Below are 17040 nucleotides of genomic sequence, written 5' to 3'. Positions count from 1 at the left end.
CACTTTTTAATTTGCATAACCTGACCCAGCGGGAAGTAAGCGTTGCCCCCAGATGGCTCCTTGGAGGTTTGTTTGGTGGACGTTTGCCTAGTCTGGTTTTTAACACCCCCTTGACATGCACCATTTTTGCGGCCTGGAAATGCACTTAAACACAACAAATGAACTAAAAAGCACATTCTCTTAGCAAACAAACAACAAATGATCCAACCATTGAAACTAACTACCAATGTATGACACTCACTTCACAAGTTAACTTGATTAAAAGGACTACATTGTTTTTTTCCTTCTCAAAACCTCACTAATTAAAATATTTCCCCCTTTGGCCAAAAATCTAGTGTCATAAATTTTGTCTTATCAAACACTAACGTTGTGTAATTAAAGGCTTTCCTTCATATCACCATCTGATAATTAGCCCAAAAAAGCAGAGTAGTGTGTTGCCAAAATATTGCTTTGCCCAAAAGTAAAGCAACATGATTTTTATACACAGAACAGCCCAACACATTCTGTCTTTTTAATGATTTATTTAATATTAGACATCTCTGATTAAGGCCCAATTTTGTTTAAAGCCGCTGCAACTTGAATGGGATGGCAGGGGGGGGTTAGTCTTAGAGGATTTATGGTTTGATTTCATCCAATGCGAGCCAATTCCGAGTTGTCTTTGACAGCCTTCCGTCAAAGTGTGATGAGCCAAGCTTGATAAACACTCCAATTTACACACAAACACACACAAACACACACACACACACATCGCTGATGCCTCTGGCAAACAGATGTGCAAAACTACATCAAATTTACTCGTCAACACAAAACCACAGATGCTACTTCAAAGGTACAGTGTGTTCCAGAATTCCTGCATATTTATAGAATGTACGACAGCGGTCTTGATTCATTTTTAAATTCATTTCATCTTTTAAGCTGGGCGCACGGAGTGCAGTTGTAAAAGCCACATTTTCTAATCACAACTAAAAAAAAAAATCTGAATAGCCCAACCGAGACAGTTACAACGTCACATATTACATTGGGGTGGAGACAGGGCAGGCTACATGTTGAATCAACAACTAAAATTCCATTGTAAAGTTTGGCGTTCGATACCGAAGACAACTTACGTAAGCACTCATTTGCTGATTCCCCGGTGGCTCGTGCCCAAGGTCTGTCCTGGTAAAAGGGCCGGCATCTTTGGCAGTCGTCGCCCTCCGTGTGATGCTGGCATGCACAGACCAAGCCTTCGCCATCCGTGCCGATGCATTCGCTGGCGTGACCATTGCACTTGCATCTGAAGGTGACAGAAGTTCAGTTCGTTAAAAGAAACGGGTTATGACTTGACCGCCATTTGAAAGAGGCAGCAAATCACCTGACCAAACTATTCCAAAAAGAGTTTAACCAACAAGGTTTCTCTGAAATAAACAGTATCTGACTGCAATGAACTGAACACTCGACAACAAACTGACCCATGAAACATCGACCAAATCAAAAAGTGTCAAAATTCGAATGCGTTGGCCCTTTTGCATGTGTAAAGCTGTCAACGGCACCCCCGGAGGTGTCCACTATGTCGCGACAGCATCAGCAGGTTGTGTCAAGAGACTGCAAACCGTCTTGTCAAATAACTGATGCCACGCGTCAAATCACCACTGCGGTTCGCCTGAGGCTTCACTTATTGCCGCCGTGGCTGTCAACAGTAGTGGAATACCTTTAAAAGTGTCAGAACGACACATCAGGTATGAACATGCAATTGTTTTTAATGTACGTGCATCGCATGTGCTTTTATCATAATGTCATAGTGTTGACCTGGGCGTGCACAGATGATGACAGTGCTGCGAAACCGGCACGTGTCGGTTGACGACCAAGTTGTCACGCGGGTCTTCTCCCTCAGGTGTCGAGACATTGCCGAGCGATCTGCCACGGCTGCTTTGCTGAGACTGAGCAACCGTGACAGGTGTCAGATCAATTTGAGACTTGGGCTGAAGGGTTCGCTTCAAATACTTAGCAGGACTACCAGCGCCGACTGAGGTGCCGCCCGCTACTCTCTCGTCAGTGAGAGTGGTAAACAACTGCAGTTTCGACTCCCACTGACACATATGGATTGATTGCAGCTACAGTTGAACATCTCAAACGTGAATTGAGATTTGATTTAAAGGATGCACATTTTCAGAAATCAATTACCTGCCCCCCACGGAAAAATCCGAGATGGCGTAGAAGTAGGAGCGTAACACTTTGGCATCTTTGAAGACCTCGTCGCCGAAGGTGTTGAGCCTGTCCAGCGAGACGAGCAGGTCGGTTGCCGTCACCCATTCCTGCAAAACAGATATATACAAAATATGGATTTTGGACTTTTTGGGTAGAGGGACCTCGTTCCTAGGATCTCCTCATAATTATAATTGGCAAATTGTCTGATTGCGATGAATACAGAACCCGTTTTTTTGGTTCTTTTGGCATCCTGGCCAACAGCGAAACTGTGTTTTGCCCCTTTTTGGTTTATTTTTACAAAGATAAGGACTACAATTTGTGGCTGAGTGAAGTCCAACCAATCGAATTCAGTAAAGTACCTCCTGAGGTGATAGTGGGCCTTTAAATGAAGTGAGTGTGAATTGTGATAGTGCTTATGCTATAAGCTCACCACTTTGATATGATTTGTAGCACCTCTGAGTCTGGCGCAAATGTAAAGACAGGATGGAGCAACAAGAAAGTGCAGGCGGGTAAACAAACAAGGGAAGGGTAAACAAGAAGAAGCTGCAGATAAAAGTGAGGCGAGGGAGAAAAAAGGTGAGTACTTGAAGCCGGCCGGTATTTGCTTAGATGAGTAAAGGACGGGAAGACAAATTGAAGTCGCTCATCCAAGAGAAACTTTAATTTCTGGCTAGTTTGTTACTTTGGCGGTCTTTCAAAAGTAGCACTAAGACTTTGTTGTACTGAACCAATGGAGACAGGCTGGAAAATCAATGACCACCTACTGCATTTACCCCAAAGGCAAATTTTGGCTTCCTTTATGCTAAACAGCATTTTCCCACTTCATCACCTTCAGGACCTTCTCAACATCCACTAAAGTGTCCAACAGACAAGTAAACAAGTAGACTAGTAGAATGATTGCTCCAGATGATTGACAAGAATCAGTGTAATAACAGATTTCCACAAACAGTCCTGTGGTTTACTGCCAGATAAAGTGAAAAAAAAACAGCACCTAAGCTTTAAAGACAGTCTTTGTTTACAGGTCAGGACACAGTCAACTTGGCCAAAATTGCCAGGGACAGACGATCCATCATGGTGGACAAATATTTGGGTCACCGCTGTTCATGAATTCCAAGTAAACGGCATAATGAAAAAGGGAATTAAAAATGAAAGACGCGTCGGCGTTCTGATTCAGAGTGTCTGCTTGGCAACACACTTGGTGTTCTGCAACACTCTGGCCGCCACCTCCACTTATGTTTTCAAAAACGAAAGTCGCAAAAATAGCGTCTAATTGTACGGCAGACACACATTTTAAAAGACATTCTGCAAAAAAAATGCCCCTTGAGCATCAACTACTACTAATTGAGCAATTCTAGTTTTTCCTTTACATTGTCAACCAGGTGGCAATTTAGATATCATTGTCCTGTCCAATCACTTTTTGACAGTTGGGTCATTCAGTTTTGTAGGTCGGTAGGCTGGAACTAGAGTGGGAAATCAGTCGTAGCTGGCGAGTTGGTTGGTATAAAGATGCTTGTAGAAATTTGGTAGGTAGGCAAATAGATGAAGAGATAGTGCCGGAGGTTAAAACGACATTTATCTACAACATAAAAAAATGTCCACGATGGTGTCAGTGGCATTAGCCGTGCGGCGTCTTCTGCGCCAGCCTCACGGGGCATCATGCATATTTCATGAGGCTTAAAAACCTGCAAATGCATCCCGCCTGTTTTATTAGCATTTTAATCCCTCCGTGGCTCCGCCACTTGTGCCTTAGGGCTGAGAAGACTTTGCAATACGCAGACACTTCACACACACTTCACTCAGCAGCTGTAAAGACTCGCAGATGCACACCCACACGCCGCATTGTGTCCGCGGAAAGGTCAAAACAAATTACAATCTCGGGGGAAAATTGCATCTGCATATGGACTTTATCATATTTAGACTTAATAGCCATAGACATTTTTAAGCCAGATGGCTGGCAATGACTTATTATTCGACGTCGAGCACCGTCATTGCCGGACGATAAGTTAATTCGCGGAATAACGATAAAGAAGTTACAACAATAGGAAATCGTTCGTCTTGTGTGGTGCAGAACCAGATTATTTTTTTAAAGCAAATATGGTCCATTTATGGTCAAGGGAAAAACTATTTAGATTTAGATTCTGATGTGGTCATAATCTTATTCACTCACCATTTATCGGCTACATCAGGGGTGTCAGACTCAGGTTGGTTCGCGGGCCGCATTAACGTCAACTCGATTTTATGTGGGCCATTTTAGATATAATATTTATAATTTTTTAAATAAATGGATTAAAAGAACTGGATTAAAAGCCCTGAATATTCAGTTTTGTATAGATCTAAAACAATGTTTATTTTAGCTTTTTTTTAAAATATATTTTTAGATTTTACAAAATGATTTTTGAACTAAAAACAGAAAAAATGATTAAAAATTACAATTATTGATTTGAAAGGGGGAAAATCAGGAAATTTAATATAAATCTATACTCTTCATTTTAATTTGATCCTAATACAGAAAGTCGGCACTCATGATTTACTTTCCCGGGCCACACAAAATGATGCGTGGGGCCAGATTTGGCCCCCGGGCCGCCACTTTGACATGTGTGCTACATCTTTAGATATCTTAAATGAAGCCACATCTTTTGTTAGGTTTCCCTCTTATCCAATTGCATTATCAGGAGACATAAAAAATATTTTTGGGGAAAAGTGGCTGGCTTATATTGTCATCGTGGACAGGCAGTTATTATTAACGATTACGTCGGTATTGTTTTGCTATTGTCCGACTTAAAGTTTTAGTTATTTGGTTCTTTGTGTCTCCTTTTGGCTCTCCGAAAACTGGCAAGGAAGTAAAATGAACTGAAACCGGGGTGTGACATTGGGGCAAAGTGACATTAAGCAATTAAATGAAAAGTGATTAACTTTGAGAAGGGAGGGCATTTCCCCAGAGCCGAGACGACATCCGGTCCTGGAGGTTAAAAAGGGGGTTAAAGCAGACACGTATGATAGCCTTCGAATCTTAATTGAATCATTAGTGTTTTCTTCATACAACTGCTGGCCGAGTCGCGGCTGCCGTACTGTACGGCCAACCGGAATGTGAAAGTTAATTAAGCTTTTGCTGTGATTTGCACAAATAAAAAGTAATGGCACTGACTGGAATGCTAATTAACCTAAAGGAATTGGCCGTCTAACTGTGAAATAAGTGTTGTTTAGAAGTCGGTCTACTTGGTTTCTTTGGTGTATTTAGCCAAGTCTCACCGAGCATGACTAATAACGCTTGCCCATGATCATGCTCTGTGCCGACATGATGAATGGCTTTGTATTTTTTGTTGGACTTTTTATGTGGCGCAAACATTTCGTGGTAATAATGCATCCGATAAACAGTAACGAAAGCGGGATGGAGCATCGAAATGGCAGACGTTGGAAAAAGTAACGGTTGTTTTTAATAAACTAGTGGAAAGCAAAGCCGAGTTGTAGTCACACTTTTTCGACCGATAGTTATCGATCCCATATGGGGAATTGTAAGACGGTATTTTATCAAGGAACCTGATGACATTTAAAATGGTGCCCATAAAATGCTGTTATAATATGGTTGTTGAAGCATAAATATGTATGTGTTGATTTGTAATTATTTTTAGGAAATTGAACATTCTAATTGTCATCTTTTGTTAAGCACTTAACTATGGGTCGTTTACATTTGAAAAGATAAAGCCAAATCATTTCCATTTGAAAATTAAAATAGATATGATTTAAAAACATTTACTAAATAAATAGTCGAATAGCAACAATTGCTCTCAGTAGACCTCAGGTGGAGTATGCCAATCAATCCTTAAGAAATCCTTTAGCCTTCTCCTTTCTTGGCATTGACCACAAGTTTCAGATTTCAGACCCAGATTGACTAGGTCTCATAAAACAAGCAGTTATAGTCATTGACCAAAACCTTATTAGTTGCTGGAGAAATAAGGACATAGACATATAAAAAGAGGGAAAGCCACCCAACAGAAAGGCAATCAATTCCTTTTTGGGGTTCCATCTCGGCAAGCGTAAATAGGCTGCCCAAGCCTGACTGTGTTCAAGTGCATTTCTAGCTCAGAGTGCAGCGATAAGGCTGACAGGCGGACAGAATGAGAAATAAAGAGGCCAGATATAAAGGTGGAGTGGGAGGCCATTTCAGGTAAGATCACTTCATTTGAGGTTGGGGGACGTGTGAGGCCGTGTGACTGATCCCAAATAGCCTACCGAGGCCTACAATCACGGATGGTGGCGCATTTACTCCAGATGTTGCTCCTCAAGCATGACCTTCGACCTAGCGCAACCTCATCAGGAACTTTCATGGAGACGCACACCCAGCTGGTCTCAATTCCGAGAGCCTTTGTAACATGCCATCGGGTCACGGCTTGGCGTATCGTCTTTAATTCCACACATTCGCTTTTGATTGGGGCCTGTTGACTTGACAGTTGAGGGGTAATGGATTCTATCAAAGATGACTTTAGGGGAGAAAACCTTGGCATGGTTGATCTACGGATAATCTTTTAACACTGTCAAAGGATTTGCCATAAGTCAAGTCTCGATTGATATTTAACTATATACTATACTCATCCTTGGAATGTGATGTCAAACACAATCCAGTACATTTCGATTAACATCACCTTTTAAAATAAAAACCCAAATTTAAAAAAAAAATGTGTTTCTTGAAAAATCCGGCCTGAACTTTAAGAAGGCATCAGAAACAATTTACCCCACAGAAAAACAAAATGCTTTTATCTAACTTCCAACCACTCAGCTGCTGTGCGGTGTTCTAATTTTACGATTCATTAATCATAATAACTAGACATTCACAATAAATGCCAAGTAGAGTCACGGAAAATGACAAATTGCTTGTGTTGCGTTTTCAGATTTTTCAACAAGCAGATATTTGAAATATTAGAAAAAAAGTCCATATCTTCAGTCACAACTAAAAACACAATGGAAAAAAAAACTAAACAAAACTGAGTAGCCCTCAATATCAATTTGTCAATTTTCACCTTTTGCAGGCATTTCATCTGCGATAAACACGGATTTGATTATAATTCCTTTTCTATAATGTCCAGTGGAGCCAATTTATAATGCAACCAGAAAAAAAACCTTCACATTCCATTGTCGGTACACACGTACAGTACATAGAGCATTACTTATTGACTCTAATCCACTCTATAATGTGCATAATCCACTTTAGCCATTCAAAATGAAAAGGCAGCCAGGACGCAAAAGCCGTACTGACAAAACACACAAAGTTATATTGACGTTTTGTTTGTTTTTGATTTTTCTTTTCTTAAACTGGTCCATATTTAAAATAAAGTTTTGTTCTTGTACTCTTGTTCTTCCATCCACGGGGTCTGGAAAATTTCCTTGATGTTTAATTTGCTGAGTCACGGCTTCCAAGTTAAGATGTCAAAGACTTCAACTCAAGAATAGAGATGCTCTGTGCCAGATTTAGCTCAACGGAATCTACCGATAAAAAAATTATGAATAGAAATCTTAAATTCCACAAGACTAAGGACAACAAACGGTACGCTCTCGGTCGGAAACGTTTTTACGCCACCCAAATAGAGCATGTTTTTGCCAGTTTTTATAATTCAGGTCATTGTCGTGCTTCCAGAAAGTTCCATTGTTGAGAAACGTGATAAAAAAGGGGAGATGCCATCTGATGCAATGGTGGGCCTACTCATCTAGTTGTAAAAACAGGAGGCGTCGAGCAGGTTCTGCTGAGAGATTGGCCACCCTATCTGCGTATGCATTCCCCGTATTGATCCCGCACGGCTTTATAATCTGGGGGTCGATGGTTACGGATAGATATAGAGCCAGCAGCACCATTAGTAGGCGCCTTTTAATGTAAGTAAGCCTGCCGCGCTGATCTCCCGCCCACCCAAAGGGGCTCAGTCAATTACGCGGCACTCACAATGGAAATGAAAACATTAAAAGGCTGGCGGGTTAATGAGAGATTGCAGTATTCTCAGCACTTTATGCCGCTTTACAATACGCGACAAAAAAAGGAAAGCAATTTCCTTGCGGCGACCCAAACAATATAGCTTTTAATTTGTTCAGATTAAAGTGCCGAGCCTACAGTAAAACAAGTCAGCAGAACACGAATTAAATAAAATAGTAAAGGACTTCTTTAGTTATCTGGAAGCTGATTATCTTGGGCCAAAATCGACAGGAATTGAACCAATAGTAGTGGGTGACATTGAAAGGCCCCAAAATCAACAGTATTTGATCTATCGACTGAATTGATATTGTACGGTAATTTCTCGCAAATTAGCCACCTCGGCGTATAAATTGTACCGTTAAAATTGCCTTAAAATCAATGAATTTTACAATTTCTCTCGTATAAGCCCCCTGATTCAGGTTTGTTCTCGTCAAAATAAATTTTGTTTAGCATTTTATCTTTTCTCTATTTTGAAATAAATGACCGTATCGGACACATTGTCTTGCATAATGGCATTTCTTGTCACATTGCAGTTTCGAGTATGTCAAGTCTTAATTTATGCGCATATAAGACGCACCCTTGATTTAGTCATCATTTTTGAGTGAAAAATACGGCCTATTTGCGAGAAAATACGTTAACTTACAATTTGGGTCATTGTGGAAACATCACGATGGTAAGATTTATGAAGACGCCAATCATATGATCATTGTCTGCTGGCTCTTCCGTAGGATTGATTGGACGCTTATCTCCATCAGTGGTGCTAACGCATCGTCACTCAGGCCTATACTGATATAATATCCCACACTGTTACTCTAAGTCACGATTGTTCCATAGCAAAGGGTTTTAAAGAGCCCAGAAGGTGTAATTAATTGGATTAATTCATTCCCGCCTGGAGTGAAAAAATGATCGATGGACTTGCAAATCCGATTCTATGTACACATTTCATGCGTCCACCACGCCACTTGGCATTTGGCAGCCACCCCACGCCGTCGCCTCGGGATAATCCAACGGCGTACTATTTTCACATACGGCGGGCACCCGGGGGACCGCTCATTTGCGCCACGAAGGGAGAAGAAATGTCTTTATTCTGCGACTCGGCATAGCTTAAGGTTGAGGAGATGATGGGGCCTTGGCCCTAGCACCATCTTTTCTCAGCTTAAATGGGGATCAGGATGGAGAAAGGCGGCCGTCTTTCGCTCCGCGGGGGCTCCGTGGGACCGGTTTGAAGAGACGCGGGGTTGAGATTTACTCAAGGCGGATGCTGGAGTGGGGCATATTCACTCCATCCAAAAGCTTATGTTCTTGAGGAGGAGAGCGACTTGAAAGATTCTCTAAGCTGCCACGAGGTGGAAGTGAAGAATTTGCAAGTTCTTACATAACATACAGTATGCAAGGATTTTCATGCTTTTTCTTAAAAAATGTAATATTTGGAAGAACAAATTCTAAGAGCCGTGAGAAGATTTTTTGAAGGATAATATGCTGCAAACTGTGGTCTTACTTTCTGCAAGCAAGTACTGGTAAATACTATGTGTGCTCAAAATTCAAATGAATCAGTGTTACAAAATAATAATCGATCGATGTCTAACACAAGGTTAAAAAGAAATGCCATATACAAAGCATGCTGAAAATCTTGCTAAGCGTGAGTATGCAAATATCGTTTTAAACAGGATGGGATGACACCGTTATTTTCAGCCAAAGTTTCACACCACGTCTGACTCCACCAATGGTGTTGCTTTGACACTAGGGGTGTAAAACCCTATATGAGGATTTTGTTTAAATGCCTGCTTAGAACCCCGAATAATCTAACAGAAAACCCACTTTCCATTAATCTGAAGGGCTAACAAATGAGGTACTTTTTGGTGAAGACTACATAGTATTCTTCAAAACCATGTGGACCATAGCTCACTTGTCGTTTTTAAACTTTGCCCGTTGATGACTAACCTGCAAGACGAGGCTCTGGTCGAAATTGTAGGCGCTGGGTCGTCCCTCCAAGGTGGAGAAGGCCACGTTTCCGCCGGTAAGCGGGGCGATGTCGCTGAACTCGTCCGTGCACAGGGCCGTCCTCTCGTCATCCCCCACACGCAGAAAACCATTGACGGCCTTGCCGTAGGTCTCCTTGCAGGAGCCGCTGTAGAACTGATACGGAAGCCATGGCCCGTCCACTCGAGAACGTCTGTAGATGGCGAAACTCTCCGGTCGACTGGTGTAGAACTTCAGTCGGATGTAGGTTATCTCATAGGCCTTCCCTGCAGAACACACAATTTTAATCCGTTGGGGTGAAAGATTGAATAAAAAGTATCAAGTCTCCAGGCAATGACAGCCATTACAATTCTTCTAATCTTTCATTTTTCAATATAAACACCCCTGCAAGTCCAGTTGCTTCTGAATCTTGGTCTTGAAGTGTCCACAGTGTCGATAAGCTTGTCCTCGATGTTCAACCAGATCATTTTTCATGTGTGGAAACAGATGTTTTCAAATTTGGTGAGTTAGGTTGATGGGGGAGAGTTGGAACCCACATTACGGATTGTTGCCATGACCTCTAGAGAGGTGCGTGCCGTAGAATTTTCCTGGTGGGACATGATTCCTTCTGTCGGCAGTCCTGGACTTTTCTACAAAGTACTGTCCAGGATGTTGGGATCCTTCCATCCCAACAAAAAAACAGACACCATCGCCTTCCCGGCACTCGGACGTTTTGTCGAAAGACGTTTGGTCCCCGGACGTTTGGTCGACCAAACGTTTGGTAGAACAGACTCTCTCTCATGATTATAATTTTGAGAGCGAGAGATTACCTGGTTGCTCGCTTTCAACAGTAAACTCTCTGTCTCCCTCCCTCTCATAATTTGACAGTGAGTGAACCCGGCGACCAAACGTCCGGTCGACGGCCCATCCGTTCTACCAAACGTCCGGTCGACCAAACGTCCGGGGACCAAACGTCTTTAGACGAAACGTCCGGTCACGGCCTTCCCTAGTGAGACCTTGGATTTCTTGGGGTGGGAGAAATGGCATACTTCCCCTGCCCTTTCGTCTGTAGCTGACGACTAAGTGGACTTTTATGGGCCAAAAATAACATCCACATGAGATCTAGTTGGCAATATGTGGCCTGCCGACCAAACTGAGTTTGACACCCTTGGTTTGCAGGGGAAAGCTACAACACCAGTGTTTAACCCCCCCCACAAAAACAGATCTTTACAGGCCTTGTGAAGGAGGCTCTCGTTGATTTAAGATGCCATGTACTTGTGGACTCTCACCACAAAAACGAGGACTCTTCACTTTTGTTAGAGAGGGTATCATTTGCCGTTTCTCATTTCCACTACCCCTTCGCCACAGCCTCTTCAAACAAGCACGGTGCAGTCAGCTGTTACGAATCAAGCGTCCGCTAATGAAAGACATACCAGGTTTCTTGATTCTGCAGAGTGGGGTGTGGGTATTGTTCTCTCACTTGCATCGCTCCTCTATAGGGAAATTTGTCCTACATCATTAGACACAACATCTCCCACCCGCCCTTTGCAGGTATTGCAAACGCTCTTGTTTTCGCAGCCACTCGTAATGGTTCCTATCCTCTCAGAGCTGAGAGATCGTTAAACTTTCATTTACTCTCTGCGTGAGATGACCGCAGCACTGCCGGCACCGAGGCACAACTCATCACTGAGGTACAAGACTAGGCCCAAAGCGTCGCCTCCCACCAACGCCAGCGGGGATGAAAGGCAATGTTGCGTCTGCAAAGGATATTTGTGTAATTTCGTGCATCGGATGTTTAATGATTCGTGGTTTTTAGCGGGAGGTGAAGGCACACATTTCACTAGGGGGTGGGGGAATTCATTACAGCTCACACCGCGTTGATGTAGCTACAGTTGCTAATAAGGAACATGGCGAGAAAATCAATGGTTAGCAACGAGGAATGGAAATGATGGAAAGTTCTGAAAAGAAATTACTATTGACCAGGGTGACGTTGACACATCGGGAGTACTAAAAGCATTCAAAATCTTGTGTTTATTATGTTTTACCGTATTTTCTCGCATATAAGCCGACTCGCGTATATTAACAATTTCTCTCATTTAAGACACTCCCCGTAGTGGTCTCGTTTGTCATCCCTAGGAAAGATGGCGGCATCCTGAGCGAGCAAAAACAGGCACAAGTAAGTGAGTTTTTTCACATTTTATGCAAGATACGATTTATTTTTTATTCTTGAATTTCATTCATAGATGTCAACATGAATTTTGTTTAGCGTTTTATCAGTTTATCTTTTTTCTATTTTGAAATAAAAGACCATATTGTCTTGCATTATGCCGTTTCGTCTGTCACCTTGCAGTTTCGTGCATGTCCATTTGTGCGCATATAAGCCGTATCCTTGATTCAGTCATCATTTTTTTTGCGAAAAATACGAGAATGTATGCGAGAAAACAAGGTCACAAATAGCAGAGGAAGAGGACTTCAAAATTAGCGTCCACAAGAACAACAACACTACTACTTGATTGGCCATTGGCCTACTTGACAGGCTGCCTCCAACCTTTAAAAACAAGTTAGTTCAGGAGATTCACTTAAAAATTGATTACTAGGCAGAATGACATTGAAAAGCTTATCTGCGTACAGAATACAAATGAAATAAATTTGCAATGTGTTCGTATTTAGATGACAAAGATCCACTCGACTTGATTAAATTAGTCAGCTAATAGCTTTGCTGACCCTGAAACCCGATTGACCCGATTTTACCTGTATGTTTTTTTGGTTTTGTTTAGTTTTTCTCGATTAGATGAGGTGCATGTGTGTGTGTATGTAAGTCAAAACCCTGTGAAAATGTCATGCTACCCATCTGGATGCTGGTGGGGGAGCGTCTGGACATGCATGTTGTCTTTTGCGTCTCTTATCTAAACATGCGCTTGAACAGTGGAGAGCTAGGATGACAAACACGGCGGTGGGTGTCCGGCGGCAAACAAAACACGATGAAGCAGTTGGGGGGCTTACAAGGAAAAAAAACCCTTAGTAGGACTGAGGGTCAACCTTTTTCCCACCAGAAGAAAGACTAGCATCCTTGAAGTGTACAGCTGGTTCTCATTGGGTGCAGTCAAAGAACACTAACATCCTGTCTAAAAGAGAAAACAACAATCATATGTCTTCTGCCTCCCAAAATGTGCAATGTAGCAAACAAAAACACCACTAAATATTTAGTCCGCACCCATTCCCGGTAAGTTTAGTCTGGACGAGTGTCTGAGAGGTCAAAATGTTCCCAGACTGCCTTTTAATAGCAGCTAGAAACGTCTAGAGAGACTTCAGCAGAGCCACTTGAGTGGATTTTCTGAGAAGCCCAAGCGATTATCTTTGAAGGATTATTTCTTGATAGCCCATTGCTGAGTTTAATTGAGATCAGATTCTGGATTTTCAAGGTAACTCATGCCAGACATGTTGTTTTAGGATTACCTTTTGTATCCACAGAATCATAAAATGCCTTAAGACTGTTTTTAATTCAAGTTTGCAATGCTAAACAAGCAAAATGCTATTCACGTTGTACACAATAAGGCACAAGATGGCAAAAGAAAACATTGCATCGCTCGATGGAACAATATTATATTCACAATGCTTGAGTGAACTTAGGTCAACTCATTGCCTGCCTATTGACCACGTTGGAAAGGAACTGGTGGGCCAAGAACTCCACATTTAGTAGAAAGAAGAAGAAATATTTTCACCATCTTGTAGCAATCATGGCTGTGCTCGCCTTTTGTCATATGAGCAAAAGAAAAGTTTTGCAACATTAATTCGTCGACTGCTATTGACGGCAACCGAAACATTATTCGATATGTCAATCCTGGTAAAATGCATTCAAGGGAAGAGTTGAGAAAAACAATTAAAATGTCAGTATATCCTGGAAATGGTCTGCCATAGTGAAAACAGACATTTTGAAATGTCAGTACTGTTTTGGCATGAAATGGGAGTGTCAGTAGTACCCATTGTTCAATGTGGATATACATAATGAACACTGTTTACCGTATTTACTTGCATATAAGCCGCTTTTGCCGGACAAAAAAAATGATGACTGAATCGAGGGTATGGTTTATATGCGCATAAAAAGTCCACATGCACGAAACTGCAAGTTGACAATGAAATAACACCATAACATCATGACGCTATGATGCTATGACGCCATGACGCAAATTAAAAAAAAATCCACATTTACAAAGACAGGCATATTAACTTCCTTATGATATTGACCATAATAATGTGATTTTTATTCATACAGCATCTCAGAAATACCACGTGTGATGATTTTTTAAAAGATTTTCCCTACAAATTTGTATTCCCTATTAAAATCATAAATATGGAGGTGAAAATTGTGAATCGAGGGGCGGCTTATACGTGAGAAATTGTAAAGTTTAACAATTTTAAGGCAATTTGGTGCCGCCTATATGCAAAGGCAGCTTATATGGAAGTAAATAAAGTACATGATTTTAAAATTGTGATTGATACTATAGTCCTTTACTGTCGTTTCCCTTAACAGAGGGAATTTTGATCGTACTTTTTACACACTTTGTACTCTTGCCATTTCTGCAAACTAGCTTTCACTATCTTGGTAGCGTCCCATATTATTACCGGGCAAACTGTAAAGGGTAGACAGGTTTGTGGGGCCAAGCATCCATCAGAAATATCCTTCCAGCAACGGCCGTGTCGGCGGTCACGACGCTTTTCTCCAGTACAGCCAGAGCTCTTAAATTATTGACAACAAAGCCTCGACAACAGCTACCTGCTGTTGGAAACTTCTGGAAAAAAATATCCACTTGCAACCCTCTGAACACAAAATACAATAAGTCCTTGACATTTTCACCATCTATCAGCTTCACAACCATCGTTTCTAGCACATCTTGGTGACAGGGACTGACTAAGGAGATTTGTCTGGGAAAAAAAGATGCCCGGATTCCAGAAAATGCCCCCCCGGGGAGTTTATTTACTCAACTGCAGATGAGGGGGGATTTTTGGGCTCACTTGAACTCATTATGGGCTGCCGAAGACAAGAAAGATCCAATCTATAACTCACTGGCAGCAGTCTTTCACGGGTAAACAGTAGTTATAAAAAAATATGTGTATGCCTACTAATACTGAATAAATTCTATAACTCAATGACAATAAATTGTTTTTTTTTAAATCCCCAATTATTTAAGTTTTCAAAAAAAAATTGCAATAAAGATAACATAATCGAATGTAGCATGTGGTTTTCTATTGCCGTTATTGGAAGCCAATTAAAAAATGCTCTATTGAAGAAAATTTCAACATTAATTGAAGGTAAAGACTGAAATTAAAAATAAATGAACATTTCCAAGTTTAACTATGCAACTGATGAATTTCTTCGACCTCGGATAATGGAGAAATGATTGTTTAACTGAAACCAAAAATGCCATTGCTTTTGACAGGAACCATTTTATGATGGAGAAGGTAGACTTGAAAAAAGGTGCATGTAATAGTGAGTATTCACGAGTGTAGTTCATAATATGACTGGAATTTTCCTGGAAATAACTGCTCTTTTTCTTTACTTATCTGAAAAATGAGGTTGCTTTATCGTTTTTAATTAATTGACTTCTTCTACTGGGATGCACATGATAAAGATGTCTATCCCTTAAAAGCTAAAAAAAAGGGTACTCGGACATTTGGTCGCCGGACGTTTGGTCGCCGGACGTTTGGTCGCCGGACGTTTGGTCGCCCGGACAATTGGTCGCCCGGACGTTTGGTCGCCCGGACGTTTGGTCGCCGGACGTTTGACAACATACCAGAGAGTTTACTGTTGAAACCAGCTCTCAAAATTATATACATGAGAGAGAGAGGGAGAGAGTTTAATATCTAAATAACTACTGTTGAAACCAGCTCTCAAAATTATATTCACCCACGCGACCAAACATCCGGCGACCAAATGTCCGGTCACGAAAAAAAGGCTTTAGTAATGTCAAATAATACTGAAGACCATCAAATCCCATTTGATTCTGATGCATGTCAACAACATTAGGCATCAACTTCAAGTATTTTCTTTTTTAGATCACAGACATGAATGCCGCAGTACAAGATATCTTTCTACGCTGACACCCCCAAAAAGTTAGCCAATAACCATTGAACCATGTCAAAACCAACTCTGTGTCCTCCTTATTGACTTGCAATCCTCCCCAACAAAACTCTCAGACGAGCCCCCGAGGGGGGGACTTTGCGCTCACAAATTCCGACTTAAAGCCGTGTCCGTGTCAAAGTCTTTTTACGCGGACAGCGCTGAGCCACGGCCCTCGCTGTTTAGCGCAGATGTTCTGCATTAAGTATTTCATGCCAGCGGACAGACGGGATGGGCAACGGGCAAAGATGGCAGTCAAGCCAAAGCGCTGAATCTAACATGCTTTTCCCTTCAAATCCCATCAACGGCACTATGGACAAAAATAATGTTGTTATTAATATTATCATGAATGCAAGTGCCAGCCAGCATTCACCTTCTATTCCTGGAGATGGTTATTGGCGCACTACATAAGATGCTTTAAAGCCTTTTAAAATGAACAGCCTATGAAAAGAGTTATTTGAGAAGATTGTACTTTGTAAAAAGTTGGACAGCAAAATAATGGAAGCTTTCAAATTGCACGAACCAGGAAGTAAACTTTTAACTAAGAAATAAAACACATTACCAGAAGTTTGGCTTAACGGAGTCTGGATATTTTCTTTTTAAAAGATAACACTAAATCACATGACACGCTAGAATTTAAATGGGAGACTTTTCTGAATGAATGAGTTGAGTAACTTCCTTTTTGTTTTTCTTATTTTTATAAAATAGTTAGCCTTGACTGAATGCCTCACTCTACCTAATCCGTTATTCATAGACCCAGAATAAGACACATTTTAAATAGGTTTCCTTACATATTTGCAGAGATAACTTTGGCTTCTTGATC

The 17040-nt window shown here is 41.3% G+C and overlaps 1 protein-coding gene across 1 annotated transcript in view; it reads right to left on the bottom strand.

The window, feature by feature from the left end:
• lamc3 (laminin, gamma 3) overlaps positions 1–17040 on the bottom strand; it is a 52060-nt gene that overhangs the window by 33475 nt on the left and 1545 nt on the right. Inside the window, exons 3-5 of the mRNA XM_077622555.1 lie at positions 10082–10386; positions 2161–2291; positions 1107–1273 (exon numbers count right to left, since the gene is read on the bottom strand). Coding sequence (XP_077478681.1) covers positions 1107–1273; positions 2161–2291; positions 10082–10386 — 603 coding nt within the window. The remainder of the gene's footprint in view (positions 1–1106; positions 1274–2160; positions 2292–10081; positions 10387–17040) is intronic.

Source organism: Stigmatopora argus, chromosome 16 (genome assembly GCF_051989625.1).
Source record: "Stigmatopora argus isolate UIUO_Sarg chromosome 16, RoL_Sarg_1.0, whole genome shotgun sequence".
Lineage (NCBI taxonomy): Eukaryota > Metazoa > Chordata > Actinopteri > Syngnathiformes > Syngnathidae > Stigmatopora > Stigmatopora argus.
This window is presented reverse-complemented; position numbering and strand designations above follow the sequence as displayed.